At 32.8% G+C, this 16,345-nt stretch overlaps 1 protein-coding gene and 1 pseudogene across 1 annotated transcript; one reads left to right on the top strand and one right to left on the bottom strand.

Moving 5' to 3' along the window:
* Positions 1-5,530: 5,530 nt before the first annotated feature.
* On the top strand, positions 5,531-7,525 carry LOC143625002 (uncharacterized; the record flags this gene model as incomplete). Its single annotated transcript, XM_077095478.1, has 2 exons — positions 5,531-5,759; positions 6,827-7,525. Coding segments are annotated over exons 1-2 (777 nt in total), but the record flags the coding sequence as incomplete, so codon positions are not given.
* A 2,197-nt stretch (positions 7,526-9,722) lies between these two features.
* Positions 9,723-11,116, bottom strand: LOC143625067 (protein ECERIFERUM 26-like; annotated as a pseudogene).
* Positions 11,117-16,345: the final 5,229 nt, after the last annotated feature.

A 16,345-nucleotide genomic window follows, 5' to 3' on the forward strand; every position in this document is an offset into this window, starting at 1 on the left:
TATCTTATCTACTTTGTTGCCTTTCTCCATGGTTTATGTTAAATATCGAGTAGGTAGTATCTCTATTTCTATATATCTTTTTCTTTAAAATTCTAATAAAATTTATAAAATTATTGTATTTCACTCTACATCAGCTTCCTATCTATATTCCCGGTCTTCAAATTTTATGAAAAGTAGTAGTAAACCGCATAGTTGAGTTCCACTATTCTCTCCTATATAACTATTATATTTCTTATGAGTGAAAAAAAATTGTGATAAAAGTATAATAAATAAAGTAGTACATAATTGGATTTAAATAGATACAGAGAATGAAATGTGTGAGGTTTTTAAACTTGTCTAAATTTTAGGAATAATGTGTTGTTAAGTAAATTATAGGGGCAATGATAACAAAACTACTATAAGAGTATTAACATCCTAATCATCAAATTTTATGAGTGGGGTTCTTATAATTTAGGGTGTTGTAAATAGATTAAAGAAAAATTACAGTAATTTTTCTGTATATGTGAAAAACTATTGTTCATCTCATCTAATTTTTTAATATTTGTTAAAAGTTGATGTGAGCAAAAGAAAGAGAAAGAACAATGATAAATATATATAAAAAAATACTATTTAATTTAAAGGAGAGAAAAAATATATTGTTTTTTAATGTAATTGTAATTTAGAGAAGGTGAAGGGGTTGAGAATGCTCTAAATGCTTTAAGAACATTCCTAATGGACTATCCAAATTATGTGAGGGAGTTCTTCATTTTTTAGAGATGGTTAAAAATGGTTGCGAGAGGAGAAGAAATAAAATGTTACTGTTCATGGTTAAATTTAGAGAAGCGCACTGCTCATCTTTATAATTTTTTAATGTTTTTGAAAGTGGTTGTGAGTGAATGAGAGAGAAAAACTAATGATAAAAGTATAAAAAAATATTATTTAATTAAAAATAAGAGATAAAAAATAGTGTTTTTAGTGTAATTATAGAAATGGAGATGAATAATTGAATGATAATGCTCTAAATAAAAAACTAAAATTGAAGAAAAACGTCACATGAGATTTAGCAAGATACATCTCTAAAGGGTTATTGATGGGTTTGCTAAAAATCTATCCTAAACATATAAGCTTTTATAATCAAATGAAAAAAGAAGGGGTTTTGGTTCTTACGTGTATTCATCTTGTTACCCTGACTTGTTTGGCCAGCACCACCTGAGTTAGTAAAATATTTGGTGCACATTTATAAAGTCGTAGAGAGAAGTACCAAGTCCCTTCATCAAACACTACTAATCGAACAACACACACTTCAAAGTGGAGCTTCTAATTAGAGCATTCTCAACCCATCTCCTATAATTTTGTGAGGAGAATTTGTAAATTATAGGTTGGGATTGTGAGTGTAAATTATAGGGTGAAGAGAGAAAAGATAGTGATTTTTTGTAAATTATAGGGTGAAGAGAGAAAACTTAATGATAAAAGTATAAAAAAACATTATTTAATTAAACTGTAGAAAGAGATGTGGTGTTATATAGTGTAATTATGGAGATGGAGATGGAGATGGAGATGGGGGACGTGATGGGAATGCTCTAACCCAGGTTATAATTGGACTATTGGAGTGCCACTATTACAAAAGTAAGAATGTAAGATCACAAAAGTTATAATTCCGTTACGAATTAAAATGTTACGGCATTTAAACAATCACGTGACTTTAGTGATTTAGTATTATTAAATGTTAAGTTTTATACAAACATAACAGAATATATGTAACTTGTACATATATCGTATCTTTTTAAAAATATAAACTTACGTAACTTTTAACATAAAAAATAAATTATTACTATAATATAAACAAGAAGTTTGGTGCCGCAAGTGGCCTATTGAGCCACTTGGCGGCACCGTGTTGATCGATAAGTTTTGTTTTTTAGTTTAGTTACCATAATAAATGTAATGGAAACAGACCAAATGTTAATTTTTTTTGTTTTATTTTAGTTTCAGTAACACAACAAACTTGAAAGAAACCGACCAAGTTAACGCAGACTTGCGGCCTTATTTAAAGTCTATGCCGACAACGCCCGGGTTTTACCAATGGGCAAGTTTACCGACCGAATTCGTGTCCATATCATAACAAACGCAACCGCTACTGACTAAATTTGTGTCGATTTATCGTCGTAACGCTTGGATTTTACCAACGTCCGTGTTTCAACAATGCGGTTTTACCAGCTGTCCCGGCGCAACGCGCCGGGTAGAAAAGACTAGTTATCTTATATTTATATTTATCCCCTCTTGGAACGTGACTAGTGGGTATCACTTTCAAACGAAACATGGCTTTATCTAAATGCTCCAAGGATTTATAGTTGACGATTTGAAATGGTAACAAATGGCACTTCAAGTCCTCCTATTTAGACTTAAGCAATCGAAATGATATTTACACTTAGTCTTTATCTCGACACATTTATAACATTTTGTTCTACATTTTATTAATAAAAGAGAAAAATCTCGTCAACACGTCATCATAAGAGATTTACCATTATGAGACAGAACTAAAATATTTTAAATGTACTATATTATTTATACCTGAAACTAGAATGCTACACTAAAATTACCAAGAAACCAAGCATGTTTAGAAATCAAAGACAAAAACAAAATACTAGGAATCTATTTTACCGAAGGGACCTGACACCCAGATTAATCTAGCTTGCTACCAAAATTCATAAAGAAAATTAGCCTCCTCTAAAGAGAGAGTCCCCATTTTAGTCTTTTTTTTCTCAAAAGCTTTTGAAATTTGAACTGACCAAACGTTTTAGGAAAAGATAAAAATAATGAGGTAGCAGTCCAAATTATGAAAGAAAGTCAGATAGGAGACGGGATTTATGGAATAATGAAGGTAAAGTCCAAATTATTTTGTAATTTTGGAGCAAAAGTCCAAATTTTCTCAAATCTTTTTTATTCATAAAACCGTCTTGAGAAACTGTTTTTTTATGTTTCCTACCTTTCCCGTCCATATTTTCAAATTCTTGGAAAAAGAAATTTTGAAATCTCGTCTTGAAAGATGCATTTAGGATAGGTTTGTTCTTAACAGACGAGATTCTATTTTCTTTCTTCCAACCCTCATGCTACACACACACTTATACATACATACATACATATATATATAAATTCCGTATATATATACATGTGTGTGTATATATACACACGTATATATATATATATGTATGTATGTTTGTGTGTGTATACACACACACACATGTATATATATATGTATATACATATACATACATACATATATATATATGTATATATATATATACATATGTGTGTATAACGCACACACATACACACATGCATATATATATACATATATATATATATATATACATACATAGGGGAAGTATAAAATGAAAACTCACTTGAGTTGTGAAAACTTTATGTAACATCGTTTTTTTGTTACACACGTAATATGTGTTGTTACATTTAATACAAAACATCGAAAAATCAAAAAAAAATTTTTTTGCTATTTTTTAACATTTTTTTACTAATTTTTATATATGTTTACATTTTTTATTAACTTTAATTGTGGACCACAAGATTTAAACTTTAATTAAAAACATGTGGTTGAGAATGAGTTTCTAGAGTTTTCACAACTAACGTGAGTTTTTATTTTAACCTAACCCTGTATGTATATATATATATATATGTATGTATATGTATGTATGTCTAAGTGTGTGTGTAGCATGAAGGTTGGAAGAAAGAAAAAAAATCTTGTCTGTTAAGAACAAATTCATCTTAAATGCGTCTTTTAAAACGAGATTTCAAAATCTCTTTTTCCAAAAATTTGAAAATATGGACGGAAAAGGTAGGAAACATAAAAAAACAGTCTCTCAAGACGGTTTTATGAATAAAAAAGATTTGAGAAAATTTGGACTTTTGTTCCAAGATTACAAAATAATTTGGACTTTACCTTCATTATTTCCATAAATCTCGTCTCCTACCTGACTTTCCTTCATAATTTGGACTGCTACCTCATTATTTTTATCTTCTCCCAAAGCGTCTGACCTGTCCAAATTTCAAAAGCTTTTGAGGAAAAAAGGGCTAAAATGGGGACTCTCTCTAAAAGGGTATATTTTGGAAATTTTCTCAAATTCATACATCCAATCACGTGGGTTGCATTTTTTTTTAATATTTATTTATGTTCTTGAAATTTATTAATTTTAACGACAAAAATATAAAGATTCAGAGTTGAAACCAGTGTTAGCGTGTTACCAAGCTTAATTAAACAACCACTTGACTAAATCAAAATAAAAAATTGTACCCCTAGTTAGAAAATTAACATCTTAAGAAAAATGCTCATAACTTTATAAATTATTATTAAAAATACATATCGTAGAATCAAGTATTTTCTATCTTTAGTTTGACAATAGGTTGCTATACAAACTGACAATTAATAAATAAAAAATTAATACAAAAATCGTGTTTGTTTTTTGTGTTGTATATGTTGTGCTTATTGTTGTAATATATTTTTTGTTGTTTTTGAGAAAATAAAAAGCGTTGTGGTTTGTATTTTACGACCAAAATGTCGTTTAACTCTAGATTTTTAGGTTACTACTCTATTTAACACACTTTTATTTAACACAATTTCCTGTTGACATTTTCTCTAATAGTTTTCTTTTTATCATTTTTTTTATTTTTTTGTAAACACCTATCCAGCTAAAAAATTAATATTAAATATAACAATTAAACTAAAATTACATACTGTTTTTTATTAAATTATAATAATATATATAAAACTATATCTTTTATACTAGTTATTATACTCCAAACTTAAAGAAAATGTCCATATTTATACACACACATCATAAACTATTAAATAAAAATAGACATATCTGATATTATAATCTTTTGTTGGGGGTGTACATGTGATTATTATTTATTATATTATGATAGTACTACTACTAATAATAGTTATAAGGTTGAAACATTTAGGGTTTATATTATAACATGTTACAATAATAATATACAGACGGAGACTCGTAGTTGTTTGTTGGGTATAAAAGATTGAGAGAAGTCCCACAAACGCCTCTTTCTTTCTCAACAAAATCACCCCATTTCTCTCTGCAGCAAAACCTTCTCTATATTATTATTGTTATTGCACAAAACACATGTGGGTTTCGGCCCTGAATTCCCAACAATAATGCTACTTTCAATTATCAATCGGATGATTCAATTCTCTTGGTAAATTGATCCTCAAAAATATCCCTTTGATTCCAGGTGTAAAGTGCTTTTACAAAGCCAAGATTTTTATGGGTTTTGATTCTCAACCCACTTTATTTTGATTCTTACTGAATTTGGGATTTAGGGTTTTTTTTTGTTTGGTTTTTGGGTTGGATCAAGATTTGTGATTTTGGGAACTAGGGTTTGTGATCAAGTGCTGAGTTGCAGTGCTGTTGTTGATCACTAGCCATGATTATAAGAAAGCTTTGATCTTTTTGGTTTGATATTTACAGTTACTGTGGAAGGTAACTTAGGTTTCATTTATTGATGAAGAAGATTGAATCTTGAAATGAGTGCAAGGACATGGTTAATTATGAAGATGAAAGCAGTTCTTGGTTCCATTTCATGTTGGGACAGTTATTGTTATTGAAAGTAGTTATAAAGATTGTGTGTACCAGTATTTCTGGAAGTCATTGTTTGTACTTTGTTCGGTTGGAGCAATGTCTCGGTGCTTTCCGTTTCCACCGCCGGGATATGAAAAGAAACTCGTAACGGACGATCCTGGCTTGTTGAAAAAGGTAATCTTTTTGAAAAAATTGATACCTTTTCCGACCGATCATGTCAATTTACTTGCTATGCAATGATGTATTGACCTAAAATGTTGGTGGTGAGAAAATATTATTCACAAAAGTTGCTAGAATCTAAGTTATGCGGTTGTGTTCGTAATGCCCCTTTGCTGTTTGTAATTTGGTTAGTGGTGATTGCATAAGATATGACCTGATCATTTTTGGGAATGTTCTTTTTATGTAATTAATATAGGCACAGTTGCACTTATAGAAACTTTAAAGGGTTACTATGATGTTCCCGTACGGAAAGCCGTACTTTTTTTAGTTGTGTAACACATTGAATTCATGGTTGATATAAAGATGGATATTGACTCATGCTATAAGTGTGAATGCAAAAGTTTTTTGCTTTTCACCGTTTGATGAAGTCATTATATGGAACTATATGATTCATGATTCTTGTCATCTTCAGTGGAAAGTGAAGGTTAACTTTCAATGAAGGTCAACTCACTAGAAATAGTAATGAAGCCTCTTTACAAATGGATATGCTGACTTTTTCACTGGTTTTGTTAAATGCATAAAGAAAGGCTCTGCAACAGTGGAAGTTACTTTGTGCTTACATTCATACATATAACTGCCTCTCATTTTGACATGTGCATATTGGCAAACGTAAAAAATTCAACTTTTAGTTAATTCCGAAAATGCCCTTACATATTATAGTAGGATATCAAGAAACGCAGACTGAGTTAGGTAATATTTCTTATGAAGCTATGAAATTAGAGAGATCATAGTGAGACTGAAACCTCATGTAGTTAGATTATTGATAATGGACTTGATGATGCAAATCGACCTTTGGTGTTTGTGTTTCGGATAAGATCATCTGTCTGATTTGATGTGTCGTAGATGACTGTTGACATGAATAATTTGAATCTTAATCTGAACTGAAGATTGAATTTTTGGTTACTTTTACTCTACCTTGATCAGAATCTTCATTAAAAGTCATCCAAGCTTTCCCCTGTGTTTGTCGTAGTTGTATACTTATATTCCACCGTTTTTGAATATTGTTATGTTATTAATTTCAGGAAAAGCGCAGAGAGAAGAAGCATAAGAAGGATAAAAAAGATAAAGAGAAAAAAGACGGTAAAGAAAAAAAGGAAAAAAACAGAAGTGAAGGAAAACATAAAGAGAAAAAAGATAAACACCGTGACAAGAAGAAAGACAAGGAGAAGAGTTACACTTCTACCCCTGATGACAAAACCATTTATCGTCAACCTAAGGGGTATAATGGGGAAAGTCTTCATCATAACATTGAACACAATAAAGAGAAAATTAATTCCACCGACTACAAGAAACCTCCGATAGAGTTTCCCCATCAAAATGGAGATTTGGTCAGAAACAAGATTAAAGTCGGCGATTCTGAAAATTACAAGTTTGTGCAAGAATTAGGCAGAAGGATTAGAGATGAAAAAAACGGAATGGGTAGCCACCAGTTTGTTGAAGAGAGAAAAAATAATGTTAACAAATTTGAAATGCAAAAGACTGATCGGGATAAACAAAAACAAGTAATGATGGATGTCGCGGGGTTTAGAGGCAGTGTGGCGGTCCCGGATAGGATTAATGGTGCAACACCAATGCCTTTGGATAGACGGGTAGATAAATGGAAAAACGAAGATCGGGATAAACAAAAACAGGAAAAGTTGAAGGAAAAAAGCGAGCAGAAGAAAATCGAGAGGGATCAGAACAATATTACTATGAAGAGTGATTCGGATGGTGCTACTGCTTATTATAATTCGTCGACACATTTGTTAGATAATGGTCTTTTAGGTGTTGGTAATGAAGGAAGCTTGAAGAAAAGGAAGGATATGGAGACAAACGGTAGTTCTCATGGTTAGTTTTCTTGCTTTCTTTCAAACTTATGATTTTCTAGAAAAACAGATGGGTCTGGTAACGGGTGGGGTTATATTCAAAATGAGCCCTTGTTGATTGTTCATTGTGTTAACTGGTCGGGTCGCTGTTCGAAAAAAAACTAGTCGCTTCAACACACAAAGATTGTCCTTTTCATCTTTTTTTGTGATGTACTATTATTTTAATATTATTACAAATAATGATTTTTTTACTCAATTATTATAAATATTGAATAGAGCGGTACTGGAGGTTTATGCATTAAAGATGTACTTTGAACAACTTATGATCCGTTTCATTGGTAGCTGAAGTTTTTATTTCACTAATTTGACTCGTTTGGGACAAAATATAATCCAATTTTATCAATTTATTAGTTAACGGGTCAAAATTACCACCTCTCTTGCTGTCAAGATCTATTATTTTGTTCTGTGCAAGCCTTAAATTTTCACATTGAATATCTCTTGTGAAGCTGCATCTTTTTTTTAACTTTCTAAATTATCTGATCTAGGTCATAGTTGTACAAGTTATGCTATATTTGTTTCATTGAATGTTCAGAGCCAGTAATTCTCACAGTAGCCTATATACGGTTTATGTATTTTTTAACATTGTATGATGTAATATTACTAGTAAATAAATATAATTTCCTTTTATTCTGGGAAGCCTTTGTGCAGTGGATTTCATTTTATTTCGTTATTATACGAACCTTAACATAATTTATAGAGGTTTAAGGTATTCAAATCTTCATATTTTGGTAGTTTGTACCTGATTATTAAATTCCGTTACAGAGAACGAAATCAGGCCCAACAAGATAGCCCGACCCATCTCTAACATCTCCCCAGATAACGGAAGGAGGTTTGACTTTTCCCAAAGCCCGGGCTCACAAAATAGTTTGAAGGTTGGCAGTAACGGTGGTCAAAGAGTCAATGGCATGATAGCTTCTCAACCAGTTTCACTTCCCGCTAAAAAGCTGCCAATTCCCGTTATTAACAACTTCCCGACCAAACCCTCTGCAAAATCACCGCCTGTAATTACAAACCATGCTGCCGCTCAATCACCGCCTGTCTCTATCCCCAACCACCACCTGCCGCCCCTTTCATCTCCGCCAACAGCCTCCAGACCACCACATATATCCCGACCTAAACCACCGCCTCCGCCCAAAAAGAAACCGCCACACCCCGATAACAAATACCTGAACCAAATACTCTTGGTTCCAAAACCCGACCAGTGGTGCGGCCTTGATGACCAAGAATGGTTACTCACCAGCAAAGCAGGACCAGCTTCCAACAAACCACCAAACGATGACCTCGAGGTCCAGGTATGGTCTGAAGCTAAGCACATTAAATCTGTTGATGTTTGTGCTTTACCATATGTTATTCCATACTAAATTGTGACGCGGACCGAGCTCGATAAAATTCTTTCTAGTATTTAAGAAAGATGAGACTGCTTGATGCTATTGTGAACCGGGCTGATTGGATATGGAGAAATGTTCTGGCCCAGGTCGAATATCGGGACTAACTTGTTGAAATTGGCTGAAGAAGATGCATTGTTGGGTCCTGCAATGTTCTAACTTGAGAGTGTAAGAGAAACTTGGTTTGAGGTGGTATAACTTCACATTTTTTTATTTTGTAATATACAACTGTTTACATGAAATGCAAGATAGGTGAGGGTATTATGGGGATTTCATGTGTTTTTAGAACACACATATTGTCTCATGCATGAGTGACAAAAGAGATGGGTCGGGTCTAACCGAGCCCGTAAATTTCTTTTAACTATTTGTATATTATTTATGTAGTTTTGAGTCATAGTTTCTCAGTTTAAGATTTAGCAACATAATATATTGGGCTATTTATAATGGTCTTAAATCCATACCAGTCACACATATAGACATGCTATTTTGGCAGTCAATGATGACCATTTATGTTTGGAAGAAAACAAATAAACTAATAATATTCTAGATAGACAAGCCAGTAATATAAACTGGCAATATTAGACAAGCAACCATACATACATTATCCTAAGCAGAGGATTAATTATTATCAAGACAATTAGGGCAAATGCATCCGATCATAGTCATGGTTACGCAATATGCCAATCTTCTTTAAGCACCAATTTAAGCTCGGCCACTTGATTTTCCGGCAATGTCACACTTACCATCCTTCCATCGGAACATCCTTTGGGCGTCGGAAGAACCAATACCACCCCTTCATCTGCAATGTTATCGATAAAACAATTTACATAAACGGGCTTATTTCCCCTCACCTCCATCTCATAAAATGAGGCGTCACTCAGGTCAACAAAAGTCAAATTTGCTCCATAAATGAGAAAATCTGGTAACGCATCATCTCTCCCCATCGATTCTTCAATCTTCACTCGTTCGTTGTTCACTTTGTTCATAAGTAGGGATCCAAGTTCAAATGGTGAATGTTTTCCTACAGATATGCATGTTTTGACCAAACTGATGGTTTGACTTTCATTTGTGATGTTTCCTTTTTGTCGGGTTTTCAAGTCATTTCGACATATGGTCACAACCTCTGGTCCCGACCCATCTCTTACTTTAGCCAAAGATTGCCAAATTACAACACAAATACATTCAAACACCTGAATTTGTTCATCACCTTTCTCTCCGCATATTTGTTCTTGCAACCGAGTCAATTCGGTTGGTGACATGTAAAACGAAAATGGTTCCATCTTGGTATGATTTGAAGTTGACCAAAGGTCTCCAACCGGGCCAACCCGTTTTGTGGAGAGTGGATCCGGGCTTGGGTCATGGAAATCAAAGGTGCTGCTTTGTTGTTGGACCTTAGTGAGTGGTTGGGCTGGGTAATGGCCTGCAATGACTTGGGCCCAGAGGTTGATGAAGCCCACAGCTGAAATAGCATCTCCAAGCACATGGGACCAACTCATACCAACTGATTTGCCACCACATTTAAAATCTGTTTAACTGCAAAAAAAATCCATAAAAAAAATATAAAAAAATAGTAAAATGCAGTTAAAAGTAACAGATCAGGGCCAAAAAGAAAGATTAGCAAGCAAACCTGTATCAAAACCAAAGGTGAGAAGGCCAAATCAGGGCCAAGAACTTGGTCAGGAGCAAGAAGCTTGTGTCTCGAATCATTTTTAGATTTGAGCCACTCATCGAGGCTCAGGTGACACTTAGCCTCGATGATGCGCACCCCACCATCATTGCATTTGATGAAGGCCCGACCCAACTCATCCCTCCTAAGGCGACCACAAGGGATGTAGGCATAGTTTACCAACTGAACATAGTTTCCTTAAATCTTCAAGATGGTAAGACCATCAAATGTTGGGGTTTTGAAGTAGTAGACGAACCGGAGGTAGTGAAGCTTCATGGCTAGGTCCATTGCGGTTAGCTCCTGAACCGCATTGTGGCCGGATATAAATCCGGCTGAGACCGTGGAGATTTTGATGTCGTAAATGGAGTTTTGCTCTTTTGATGACACCATTTTTTTTCTTGAATGAGGACTTTGGGGACTTGCAATGGGGTATTTTATAGGCAAAGTATTTGTATGAACAATTAATGATCTTTTGCTTACCAAAACACTTTCATTTATGTATAAAAAGTACAAGCTCGAATCTTACAATCTAAAAGAATTTATAGATAAATGTTTTTACTCAACACCGGTGTAACTACTAAACTGGTTCACCGGTCCAACCACCACTCTTTAGAATCTGGCTGCCAACGAGTATCGGTTCAACTTATAACAATTGGGTGGTTAATGGTCAGGCTCTTGGTCCAACCGACTGGTTAGTTCTATGATGCCCGGTTTTAACAACATTTCATGAAATACTTAATAAGTATACACCAATGCACATTTCCCTTAAAGTGACCATGAAATTTAAACTAGTGACACTAAAGTTCTATTATCAAAAACACCAAAAATAGGTATTAACTTAACTATATTATAACTAGTTTATTTATTTATTTTTTAATGACCAACGAATAAAGCCTGGCTACCCGGGCAACCAAGGCAAAAGACAACCTCATACGTCATGATTGCAGACAACGATGGGTAACCCAAGCCCACCATCTCTTGTTTCAGGGAAAACTTACCACCCAAAGACCCACTGTAACAAAACCTAGTTAGGATCAAATTTGAACTTGACACATTGCGATCTTCAGCTCAGTTCTTCACTTCCCCTCCCAATACAGTTAAGCTAAAGCTATGAGTTATCATGTCACTTTATCTCATCTACAAAGTAACATGTCCAAGCGACTTCATTTAAGTTTTTTATTAAATGAGGAAGACACCCAACTATACAAGCAGTCAAGTATACGACTTAATATCTTTAAAGCACTATACGGTGGTAGGTCCATAGTGTTAGGTACTTGGTATGTCATTCACATTTTTCAAACAAATTTAGACTGAAATTATAAAGCTCACTCAAGGCAGATTTTACTGATAACCATAATTTTTTAACCTAGTTTTAACTATTGTAAGACATCATATCTAATAAAAACGTTCAAGAACATGTAATTACAAAATACTTACTAACTCGATTCACAATTTAGCTATAAAATAGACGTGGTTTAGTTCCATACTTTCATTACACATAAACACACACGATTCTCATTTGTTACCGTGAAATAACGCAAGCTCTCTTGTATACACCAGACATTTCTGATAGAACTGCGTCATACGCGTGTTTCGACAAAATTTTACTAATGTTTGTTATGTTGTGTGTGTGTATACATATATGTAGGGGAGATTTCGTTTGAGAACCAATTTGAGTTTTAAGAACTCGAAAGAACTCAATGCAACAATTTTTTTTTTGAATTTTTTTTACATATACGTAATATATATAGGTTATATGTACGTAAAAAAATTACAGAATTTTTTACGCATCGAGTTGACTTATTACATAGGTGTAACGGACGTTTAAATTAGTGTAATCACTGTAAATCTTTATTCTCTCTCATACTTTAATTTTTTAATCACATTTAATCTCAACAACATAATCTAATCTATTTAATTAAATGTGAGGTCAAAAATGAAGTTCTTATATTATTAAAACTCAACAAGGTTATCAAATTATCCTCCCTTGTATATATTTTGTAATGTCGTCTATCAATTATAAATGGTATAAGTTGTTAAATTATTTTTTGGCAAAACACAATTATGTAAATTAGTGATCAAGATTGTTTTGGGATGTCTAAAAAGCTTTCACGAGGCTCTTGTGATACTAAAGTTCTGTTATTATCAAAAACGCCAAACAAGGCATCATCAACTTTATGATTCATAACTAATCGATCTATAACTTGTGGGTTTACATGTCACCTTAATTATCTATGAGTGATCAAGTCACTAATTTATCTCTACAAAATGATATGTCGAGGGCACTTCATTTAAGTCTCCAATTAAATGAGGAAGACAGTACCCCAACCATCAAAAGTACAAGTATACGACTAAACTCTTTAAAGCACCATACGGTGGTGGGTCCCTAGTGTTTGTACCTAGTATTTTGTTAAAGCCGTTAGAAAAAACTAGTATGTGATTCACATTTTTTTAAATATAATGAATTGATTGAATATGTGTTAGAAAATTCATTAAGGAAATATGGATTTAATTTTGGCCTTAATGGCGAGAAAATTTTATTTGTTTACCAACACGAATGTTAGGTAACGCAGATTTTACTCATAGTCGTAACTTTTCAATCAAGTTTTAACCTAAGAACATTTATATTGAAATATATTGAAATCTATATTATCCATATAACTTAACTAAAAAAACACTAAATATCTATAAAATTTGTCCATTTTTTTTATAAACCTCTACACTCTTTGCCATATCAATCTCTATTTAATTAAATAAAATATATTATTTATTTTTATTATATTTTCGCTTTTTTCCACTCTAAAAAATATATGAAACGAATATATGGATTAAATAGTTATCCGTAATATATATGACATCAGTACTATTTAATTCATATATCTAAGAGCATTCCCAGCTCATTCCCTACCCTATATTTATATATATCATATAATTATACTAAAAATTACTGTTTTTTCTCTCTCATTTTTAATTAAATAATACTTTTTATACCTTTATCACTATATTTTTTCTTTCCTTCACTCACAACCACTTTTAGAAAATATTAAAAAATTATACGGTATGAACAGTGAAACCCCAAATTAACTTTCCCCTATAACATTTTCTCTCTCCTCTACTCACAACCACCCATAACCATACCATATAATTTACAAATCCTCCTCACATATTTTTAGGGAACGTGTTGAGAATGCTCTAATATCTCTACCATATTTTCGAGAATATGACAGAGTAGACCTGTAAACGAACCGAACGTTCGGTGAACTTTCGTGAACCGTTCGGCAGTAAGTTCGTTTATGTTCGTTTATTTAATAAACGAACGAACATGAACAAAAAAAATGTGTTCGTTTAATTAAACGAACGAACATGAACACATGTTCCGTTCGTTCATTTATGTTCATGAATGTTCGTTTATTTAAGTTCGTTCATGTCTGTTTATTTATGTTAATTTATGTATTAATAGAAAATAATTAAATATTATCTAGATAGATCGTCTGCTTAAAGGTTTTATATTTGTAAATTTGTGTTCATTTAAGTGTTTTCATTTATGTTTGTTTGTGTTCATTTACATTTGTTCATGTATGTTCGTTTAGATTTTAAACAAATGAACACAAATGTCCCTTTTTAAATAAACGAATATTAACATAAATATTTGTTCGATTAAGTGTCTGTTGTCTTTTAAAGTTAAATGAATGAACACGAACATGCCCTTGTTCGTGTCCATTCGATTTGTTTACAAGCTTTCATTATTTATATTGATGAATACATCGCTCTCAATATCTAGGCTCTGCTGATTTTATTTGTGTTCGTGAACCGTTCTTGAACACATTAATTTCCTTAATGAACGAACACAAACACAAAATCTCATTCGGAAAATGTTCGTGAACACATTATTTTCTTAACGAACGGACATGAACAAGACCTTGTTCGTGTTCGTTCGGTTCGTTTACAGCCCTATTACAGAGTGAAAAAAATGATAAAGACCACAAACTTTCTTAAATTATTTGATTACAATAATAAACACGTGCGATTATCTTTTCTTTGTGAACCATGAAATTACACAAACTCTCTTGTACAACATTCACGGGATATTTATTAAAAAAAAAAAATTGTGTCATGCAAAGGTTTCAACAAAATTCTACTTCTTATGTTTGATTTATGCTTATTGTTGTTTGTTATGTTGTATATATTTTATTTTGTATCACAATCCATCAATTAAAAATGGTATAAGTTGTTAGAATAATTATTGGCAAAATACATTTTGTAAATTAGAGATCTAATTTGTGATTTGTCGTGGGATATGCTTAAAAAGCTTTGATGATTGTGTGGATCAAAGCTCCGGCAATACTCTTTTTCTCAATCCCACATTTCAATAATATGTTAACCAACATTCATAGACAAACTATAGAAGCGACAAGGTTTTACGACAAGGTTTTAGTAGTAAGTTGTCCACATGGAAAATGCAAAAAAAAAAAATCATTTCGAAGCCTCGAAGGTGATCTATATACCAAAGCATTCATGGGTGAATTACCAAAATCACAATCCTTAATTATTATCAGAAGGGATTGTGATATCCAATCAAAATGTTCGTCTCGTGGGTTTAGTCCAAAAATATAATCCAAAAAGCTGATTCATGTTTCCGGGTGTTTATTACAGATTACAATCTATCTCTTCATTTAGTATACAACCTTTAGTATACAAGCTGAAATTGTTGTTCACATATGACATTAAAACTTACGATACTGCCATATATGGTTAATAACTTCCCTTGTTATGCATTTTTTTTACTGGATTGAGCGCGCACGCACTAGCTTGCCCATATTGCTCGAATAAATCAGGATCATCCCATGCGTCGTTAGGAGAGCATCCGTGTTGGTTTGGTAGCAGTAGCTGTAAATAGTAAAGTAAAGCAGTTAAACTACCATAACCAATAATAATCGCTAACGACTTGTAAACCTAATATACGAATCTAAGCTACTACTAATATGTCGAATAACACACTAGTAATAATAGTAATATTCGTTTTAGATTATACATTGACTAATATACCTCCCTAAGCTAAATCGATGGTTTAGGTGGAAGGGCTTTGTTTGCTACATGGAGAGTAGTAGCCACTTGTTTGAAATAATTACATCTTCATGCATCTCTTGGATTATGTCCCGTGTATTGGCATGTTATATATATCTTCATTACTTTGTTCTCCTCGTGGTGTTTTATCTTCTGATGAGGACGAGCCTTCATTTGTTTGATTTATTGCCTCATGATGCATCTTATGATCCCGTTAAAAATATCCATATATTGAAGGTATATTATGCGAAGTAAGATGTGGTCTTGAAATTCCAGGCCTAGATCTTCGGATATCAATGACCACATGTTGTAGTTTGTCACATGCATGCATCCCCCTTCTCTTCTTATTGTTACGTTCGACTGGTTTCCCATTTTCTAGTGTTGGTGGTATCGACTGTTAGATATTTTATTGTAATTAGATTGACTTGTCTATAATGCATATCATAATACATATTAAACAAGTTAGGGGTGCGTCCTTGGCTGGGGTTCAGCCGTCAAGTCAACTTATTTTGATAATACTACTACACTAAAATTCATTAGAATTTTAATTATTTGATTTGC

Source organism: Bidens hawaiensis, unplaced genomic scaffold (genome assembly GCF_021521415.1).
Source record: "Bidens hawaiensis isolate Kalapana, Puna unplaced genomic scaffold, B.hawaiensis_p1.1 tig00004020_1, whole genome shotgun sequence".
NCBI classification, from domain to species: Eukaryota; Viridiplantae; Streptophyta; class Magnoliopsida; order Asterales; family Asteraceae; genus Bidens; species Bidens hawaiensis.